This window comes from Rhincodon typus, chromosome 23 (genome assembly GCF_021869965.1).
Source record: "Rhincodon typus isolate 14 chromosome 23, sRhiTyp1.1, whole genome shotgun sequence".
Classification (NCBI taxonomy): Eukaryota; Metazoa; Chordata; class Chondrichthyes; order Orectolobiformes; family Rhincodontidae; genus Rhincodon; species Rhincodon typus.
Genome location: NC_063354.1, coordinates 21,379,346 through 21,388,650, shown reverse-complemented (window position 1 = coordinate 21,388,650; position 9,305 = coordinate 21,379,346). Strand labels below are relative to the sequence as shown.

General features: G+C 38.6%; 1 protein-coding gene across 1 annotated transcript in view; it reads right to left on the bottom strand.

The window, feature by feature from the left end:
- The window catches only part of fasn (fatty acid synthase), a 46,172-nt gene extending 43,880 nt beyond the window's left edge, over positions 1-2,292 (bottom strand). Inside the window, exon 1 of the mRNA XM_048611112.1 lies at positions 2,280-2,292. Coding sequence (XP_048467069.1) covers positions 2,280-2,292 — 13 coding nt within the window. The remainder of the gene's footprint in view (positions 1-2,279) is intronic.
- Positions 2,293-9,305: the final 7,013 nt, after the last annotated feature.

The window sequence follows — 9,305 nt, the reverse complement described above, 5'->3', positions numbered from 1 at the left end:
ATCTGGCAACTGAGGTACTACAGGAAGTATATCCTGGGATTTTTCCTGACACTGTGATAACAAGGTCACAAAGCCACCAGTTGGAACAAAAGGAGAAATCCAAGAATATAGATATGGAAGTTGGAGTAGAATTATCAGATACCATATTTGATCAAATGGTTGAGAAAAAACAAGAACAGCTGGAGGACAAAGTGGATATTTTTAGTTCAGAGAAATTAACTGAGTTACAACACAAGATGAAAAACTGAAGCAATTGTATCGAAAAGTGTACACAGAAGAAGAATCTGAGTGTATTCCCAAATGTTACTACCATAAAAATGATGGATTGATGAGGAAATGGAGAACGTCACATTTTTAGGCAGATGAGAAATGGGCAGAAGTTCATTGAGTTGTATCACCAAAGAGTTATGGAAGGGAAGTGTTGCGGTAGCACATGGATTACCAATAGGAGGTCATTTAGGAGTGAGGAAAAACTCCTGCCAAAATACAAAAACACTTCTACTGGCCTGGACTACATAAAGATATAATTGAATTTTGCAAGACATATCATGCATGTCAGGTAATCAGAAAATCTCAGGCAGTACTAAAACCAGCACCTTTAATACCTATTCCTCCATTTGAGGAACCTTTTGCAAGGGTCTTAATTGATTGTGTAGGACCCCTACCTAAAACAAAGTGAGAATCAGTATTTATTGACAAAATGGATGTGTCTTCTAGATTTCCAGAAACCATTCTATTACCCAAGATCATGGCTAAAAGGTTTGTAGAAGAGTTACCAAATTTTTCACTAGATATAGACTACCTACAGAGATATGATCGGATCAAAGGTCAAATTTACATCAAAATTATTCAGGAAAGTAATGGATAGCTTAAGAATAAAACAATTCCAATCCAAAATTGCAGGGAGCATTAGGAAGGTGGCATCAAACTTTAAAGACCATGTTGAGGGCTTATAGTCAAGACTGTGTAGATGATTTAGATAAAAGAATTCTATTTGTGCTTTTTGTCATTAGGGATGCACCAAATGAATCTACCAAATGTAGTCCATTTGAATTAGTTTTTGGGCATGAGGTGAGAGGACCACTGAAATTAATTAAGGAGAAATTAGTGAGTCAGAGTTAAGAAACCACATATTTGGACTGTGTGTCAAATTTTAGGGAATGATTAAATAGAGTAGGGGAGTTGGCTAAACAGCATGTAAAAGTGTCACAGTATGTAATGAAACAGGAAGCAAAGAAATTGAAAATTTGCAATTTTGCTAATGGAGATAGTGTTAGTGTTACTTCCAGTAATAGGTGAACCTTTAAAAGTAAGGTTTAGTGGACCTCATCAAATCAAAAGGAGATTGAGTGAGGTGAATTATTTGATAAGGTCTCCAGATAGAAAGAAATCTGAGTGTATCATGTGCATATGCTCAAGAGGTATTTTGATAGGGAAGGAAAACAAAAGGAGAATGTGTTACTAGTTACAATACAGAGTGAAGAACCAAGTTCAGAGGATTCTGAATTGGACATCCCTCAAATTATATTGGACAGTGAGTAAGTTTTCAAAAATTGGAATTAATTATTGAGTTACCTTCCAGAGGAAAATTGAAATGACCTGAAATAGTTATTACTACTGCATGGGGAGACATGTGGGAGTAAGCTGGGAAGTACTAATTTATTTATGCATGATGTAGATATAAGAAATGCTGTTCCAATTAAGCAACATCCTTATAGACTTAACACTCTAAAGTTGGCACAAGTTCAAAAATAATTGAATGAATGCTCAAAGTCCTCATAATCAAAGCGAGTTGTAGAGACTGGAGTTCACCCGTAGTAATGGTACCAAAACCAGATGGTATCCACAATTATGTATAGACTATTGCAAAGTCAACGCATTTACAAAGTTTGTTCATATCCTAGTCCACATTTGGAAGACAGCATTGAGAAGGTGGGCCAAGCAATTTATATTTCTAAGTTGGACTTACTCAGAAGATACTGGCAAGTACCTTTTATCCGAAAGAGAGAAGACAATTTCGGCTTTCATAACACCGAATGGACTATACCAATTTAAAGTCTTGCCACTTGGTATGAAAAACGATTGAGCCACATTTCAAAGACTGACCAATAAAGTCATTTCTGGATTGCCTAATTTATGGTGGACATCAATGACATGGTGATTTTTAGTCACACATGGAAGGAACATTTGCAACATTTATTGTAATTATTTGATTGATTTTGGGAGGCAGGCTTGGCGATAAACCTGGCTAAGAGTGAATTTGCAAAAGCCCAAGTCACATTCCTGGGCCATGTTATCGAACATGGACAGGTGGCCCCGCGGAATGTGAAAATAAAGGTTATTGGGGAGTTTCCCATACCGTTGACAAAGAGCGCAGTACTACGATTCCAGGGATTGAGTGGGTTTTAAGGGAAGTTTGTACCAAATTATGGTTGTTCCACTAACTGACTTATTGAAGGAATGCAGCAAATTTCAGTGGATGGCAGACTGTCAGAAGGCATTTGACAGTGTGAAAGCTGTGCTAACCACTGCCCCAGTAGTAGCCACACCTAATTATGCAAAGACATTCAAGATGGCTATCGATGCAAGTGATGTGGGTGTCAGTGATGGACCCTTACAAGAAGATGGCGAGACATTAGGAAGACCTATCGGGTATTTCTCCAGGTAATTGAATATTCACCAACAGAAATATTCCACAATTGAGAAAGAGACCTTGAGCTTGGTGTTGGCATTGCAATATTTCAGCATTTATATTGCCAGTAATGAGTCTGAGACAGTTGTATATACTGACCATAATTCAATAAAGTTTTTGGAGAAACTTAAGGACAAAAATTCCAGCCTCTTGAGATACAGCTTATTATTGCAGCCATTCAATTTGAAAATTATACACGTGGCAGGAGGAGAAAATATAATTGCCGACACATTGCCGCGACTTGGATGAAGAAAGATGGAGGCATTCGGTGGCAGAAGTAGACGGACTGAAATAGAATATAGTAGTGAATGTTTGCATGGCTAGAGTCAAAGTAATGTATACATATTGTAGTGTAGTAATGGAGTAAGGCTATGATGAAGCCTATTGATGGTTCATTCTTTTTTTAAGTGGGGAGGTGTGATGATGCTGTCACTTTTAAACAGTTATTTTGTCTTGGGTTTTTTTGAAGAGAGGTTGTAAAGTCAGAGATGCTGAAAATGGCTACAAGAGACTGCCTAAATCAATGATCAGAGGAGGCCTTTAGGTTTTTATTTAAACAATTGTACACTGGAAGGGGAGTGGCCAGTTCTCCCAGTTCAGGCTTTCTACCTTTTTTTTAAGCTGTAGCAGTCACAAGATGTTTGAGTCCAGAAGGGTTGCAAGCTTCAGTAAGTGATTCCCAACTGACTTTCTCTGAAATCTCTCTGGATGTTGTTCCCTCCTGCCTATAAGAATCTGTGTCTAAATTTACCTTTTAGCCAGGGGGTGTGTTTATGGGATGTCACTATATTGGAACAGTTAATTAGTTAAGTTACTATATTGAGTATTCAGTTAAGGTTTCCAATAATTAAGTTATTCTAAATTCCGCTTTCTTTTGTTGGTGTTTTAACCGTAGTGTTTAAATAAATTGTGTTTTGCTTAAAGCCAAGTGGTTTGACCAATTGCATCACACCTGGAACACCCACTTCAGATCTACTTTTAAAATAAGAAAAAGTTAGGGTCTAGGCTACCTTCTGAAAATATTTTGAGGGGGCCTGGCCTGGTCCATAATAACCTCCACTTCAGGAGCTCCTTACAATGTGTTTTAATTATATTTTTAGTAATGTAAATTAGCATTCACTGTTAATTACATATCAATTGGGTGTTTAGTTTATTCAGCTGGTGGGTATTAATTGGTGTCTCGCCTGTGTTTTATATGTATCCTTTTCTTCTCGGACAGTCCCTCGATTGAGGATGACTTGCTTCAGTCTGGTTTGACGAATTCAGAGATGGCTGAGCAGTCCAGTGTGCAACCTACAGACCTTCTCCGGCTAATGTTCCCATGAGTCAATAATAATGTGTGACCTCTTCAGGGTAATTTGGGACCATCCCTAAAGCCTTTCCACTGTCCTACTGAGAGCATCCTGACATGACTGAATTCTCAACAACCCTTTGAGAGAAAATTTTCTCCTCATCTCTGCCCTGAAAACTTTATTTGGGTGAGGATGATGTTGTTGAACTGCATTTCTTGCCACCTGATTTGGAGGATCTTAAAAAAGGCGCCATGAGTGGCATTTCTCCGGTAATTTGAGATGTCATTGTAGGTTGTCCAAGACTCCAAGCATTTAGAAGTGGGCACCACTGATTTGATTTATTATTATCACATGTACCTAGGTACAATGAGAAGTTTTGTTTTGCGTGCAGTACAGGCAGATCGTACTATATAACGTGCATTTAGGGTAATAGAACAGAGTGAAGAATACAATATTACGACTGTAGTGAAGGTGCACAAGGAGCGATATCAACATTTAAATTTAAAATTTGAGAAGTCCATTCAGATATCTGATAACAGCGGGAAAGAAGCTGTTCTTGAATATGTTGGTAAGTGTGTTTTAAGCTTTTTTGATGCCGATAAATCAGGTACCTTCGCCTCAGTGTAAGATTCTGATCTTCAGATACTCTTTTCTTCAACTGGGTAAAGGCTGAGCTGTCACACTGGAAGCAATATGTATAGGTGCAGGGTTTTGTTTAGATGTGCTTGTGCAATATGTGTTACTGTAAATAAAGTAAAGTAAGTGAATTAAAACCTATATTCCGATATCTTTCTTTCACCACTTCGCCATCTGCATTTCAATACAGTAGTCCTTTTTTGGCTGACTTTGAAGTAATATTTTTAATTTTTTCCACCAAACTCCAAATATTATATGAACGTCAACAAAATTTCTTCCTAGCTTGTACCATTCTAGGCTACAACAATTGATCTTCTTTCATTAGTTATCTTTTCTCATTTGCATCAGTTTTGTTGCTTTTCTTTGCTTTTTCACTTTAGCCTTCATATGCTTTATATTTCTATTCATTTGTGTGACATGGGTGTCACTGGCTGGCCAGCATTTCTTGCCCATCCCTAGCTGCTCTTGAGAAGATGGTTGTGAGCTGCCTTCTTGAACCGCTGCAGTCCACGTGCTGTGGGTTGACCCACAATGCCCTTGGAGAGGGAATTCCAGGATTTTGACCCAGCGACAGTGAAGGAATGGTGATATATTTCCAAGTCAGGATGGTGAGTGGCTTCGAGGGGAACTTGAGGTGGTGTTGTTCCCATATGTCTGATGCCCTTGACCTTCTAGATGGAAGTGGTTGTGGATTTGGAAGGTGCTGTCTGAGGATCTTTGGTGAGTTTCTGCAGTGTATCTTGTAGATAGTACACACTGCTGCTACTGAGCATGGGTGGTGGATGGAGTGAATGTTTGTGGATATAGTGTTAATCAATCGGGCTGCTTTGTCCTGGATGGTGTCAAGCTTCTTGAGTGTTGCTGGGGCTGCACTCATCCAGACAAGTGGGGAGTATTCTATCACACTCCTGACTTGTGCCTTGTAGATGGTGGACAGGCTTTGAGGAGTCAGGAGGTGAGTTACCAGTTGCAGCGTTGCTATCCTCTGACCTGCTCTTGTAGCCACTGTGTTTATGTGGTGAGTCTAGTTTGAGTTTCTGGTCAACGGTAACCCCCAGGACATTGATAGTGGAGGATTCAGTGATGATAACACCATTGAATGTCAAGGGTTCGTGGTTAAATTGTCTCTTATTGGTGATGGTCACAGCCTGGAATTTGTGTGCCATGAATGTCACTTACCACTTGTCGGCCCAAGCCTGGATGTTGTCCAGATCTTGTTGCATTTGAATGCAAACTGTTTCAGTGTCTGAGGAGTCATGAATGGTGCTGAGCATTGTGCAATCATCAGCGAACATCCCTACTTCTGACCTTATGCTGGAGGGAAGATCATTGATGAAGCAGCTGAAGATGGTTGGGCTGAGGACACTGAGGCATATGGGGTATATGGACCCTTTAAAAAAAATTACAAAGGTGAAATCCGTCTTTACAGCCCTTGCCAGCTAAAAAGTAGGATTTATCTACATTGGAAAACATTAAACTTCACTCGCGTGTCATTGAAGAAATGTCACTGATTATCACTTGGCATAAAAGTCATCCACCTGCCCTTCTTCATGTCAATCCATTACAAATAATGAGTGCCTATGAAACTTGTAATGAAACAAACAAAAAACATAAAAATATGTTGCGGTTCTGCATATTATAATCTAAGTACAATATTATGTCTCTATCATATTGTTGATAACTATATTTCATAGTATGTTTATGTTACAATCTCTGAGGATTTGTGAACAAATGATCACAGTTTAATCTCTATAATTGCATATTGAGAGTAAAGGTATTCTGCATGATTCTTTATTGCTACCTAGAACACCTATCCAATGCGATATCCTACATGTCATATTGCATGGACTTATTATGATCATGATAAAAATGGACTATCAATTTTTGACTTGCATCATCTGGTTTTAATACATGAGACCTTCAGAAACTAAAGGGAAGACAAACTCTGATTTAAAGTGGCTGCAGTGGTCGTCTGACCAGATTAAACTAAGTTCATGAAACCATCAATAAACAAGGATCAGTCTGAGCCTGAATTAACATCTTTATCAAAGGACATTGAAAAACAAAGCTATATCTCCTGGTTTGTTGACACTTTTCTGGAAGCTTTACATACTGGGATGAAAGTTGCCTGTAGATTATCTATTCTGTAAAAAAATTAAAGCCATTAGAAAGGAGGTGGTGGAGGTCTTAAAACATATAAAGGTAGATAAATGCCTAGGACCTGGTCAAGTGTATTACAGCATGTTGTGGGAAGCTGGGAAAGAACTTGTGGGGCACCTAGCAGAGATATTTGTATCATCGACAGCTATGGGTGAGGTGCCAGAAGACTGAAGGGTGGTTGATGTTGTGCCATTATTTAAGAAAGGCTGCAAAATAAAGCCAGGGAACTATAGACTGGTGGGTTCGTCATCAGTGGTGGGTAGGTTGTGGAGAATATTCTGAGAGACCGGATCTGCGTACATTTGGAAAGGTAAGGACTGATTAAGGATAGTCAGTATGGCTTTGTGTGTGGGAAATTGTGTCTTAGAAATTTGTTTAAATTTTTTGAAGAGGTGACCAAGAAGAAAGATGAAGGCAGAGTGGTAGATGTTGTCTATGTGGACTTTAGCAAGGCATTTGACAAATTTCTGGTACACTGATTAGTAAGGTTAAATCACATGGGATCCAGGGAGAACTAGCCAATTAGGTACAAAATTGGCTTCACAGTAGGAGACAGAAGGTGATGGTAGAGAGTTGTTGTTCAGACTGGAGACCTGTGACCAGCAGTGTGCAACAAAGATTGGTGCTGGGTCCACAGTTGTTCATCATTTACATAAATGATTTGGATGAGAATATAGGAGGCAGTTATAAACTTTATGTATGACACCAAAATTGGTATATAGTGGACAGTGAAGAAAGTTATCTCAGAGTACAATGGGATCTTGATCAACTGGGCTGAGAAATGGCAGATGGAATTTTATTTAGATAAATGTGAGGTGTTGCATTTTGGTAAGACAAACCAGGGCAGGATTTACACAGTTAAGGATAGAGCCCTGGGGCGTATTGTTGAACAGAGAGACCTAGGGATGCAGTTCCTTGAAGGTGACGTCATAGGTAGAAGGGGCAGTGAAGAAGGCGTTTGGCACACTTGCCTTCCTTGCTCAGAACATTCAGTACAGGAGATGGGACATCATGTTGAAAGCATAAAAGACCACATTTAGAGTAATGTAAGGCCACATTTAGAGTACTGAATAAAATTCTGGTTGCCCTGCTATAGGAAAAATGCTATTAAACTTGAAAAGGTGCAAAGATACACAAGAGTACAATTACAACATTTAAAGACATTTGGACAGGCACATGGATAGAAAAGATTTAGAGGGATATGGGCCAAATGCAGGCTAATGGGACTAGTTCAGTTTAGGAAACTGATCGACATGGACAGGTTTGGACAAAGATTCTGTTTCTGTGCTCTATGACTCTGTGACCTATGACTTTATTTCATAGGAATTTTATGTCACACACAAATGAACTGTATTTCAGGCAACATCTTTTGGGCAGAGAGAGAAAGAATGATGGATTTTGCAACAGCAGAATTGGAATATTTTCTCTCTCTCCCTGTCTTTTTTAGTCTCTCAAAAAGAGAAACAGGCCAGGTGGTAAAATAAGTTGGAGAAATGTGCATTCACCAAGGAGTCAAGGATATCTAAAATCTCACAACTGAGGATAGGAGACTCTACTTGAACAATCATTGTCTCAGGTTACAATTTAATGCCTCAGGACTCTAGGACTTTTTGAACTGCTAATTCTAGATCTTACTTTTGTACTGGACACTCTACATTTAACAAAATGTTTGTGTATTTTTGTGTGTGCTTTAAGTCAAGTTTTATTATGTTTCTTGAGAAAATAAATAATAAAATTATCTATGTTGCAACCATACGGGGAGTGAATCCAGTCTCCTCATTTGTCTTTAATAGACTGAAGCATGGTGTTCCACAAAGTGGTTAAGTCTTCCCAGTTTAGCACAAAGTTGCATTTTGAGCAGCTAAAACAATATTCCAGGTTGAAAGAAGTGCATGTACTTACATTTACTAGAAAGACCTGCATGGGTCCTAGCTCGATCAGCACTTTGTAAAGTATGTGTAACATTCCTCTTTCCATTCCTACTCTGGCCATCTCACTCACTTCTTATCCCCAGTACATTGATGACTTTATTGGTGCTTTTCCTGCTGTTGCCTCAAACTAGAATCTGTAGTCAACTTTGCTTTAAACTTTTTTCCTCCTACCTTCGTGTGGTCTCTCTCCATGTTTGGGGGACATAGTTTAAGTATAAATGCTCACTTGCTGGATATGGATTAGGAGATTTTTTTTTCTTTCAAAGAGTTGTTAAAATGTTTCTTTCAAATTAATACATTCTCTTCTCTGATTAGTTAATCATAGTTGGCACAAGAGGAATGTTTGCCAATTGGCAGTATGTACTGGGTTTGTATTGTACCTATCTTAACTGTGTAGTTATTATAGTGCATGTTTTAGTAAAGAAGGCTAATCTAAATAAGTGGATGGACACTAAATCCTGAAAATCTGAATCTCTGAAGGATATGACAGTCCTTGTTGATTCACTTCAGCCAGAAAGGCAGACAGAATAATGTGTTATCTTGTACATCAACTACAAAGGATGAGAGGAATATAGAATCCAATTAATCCTGGAT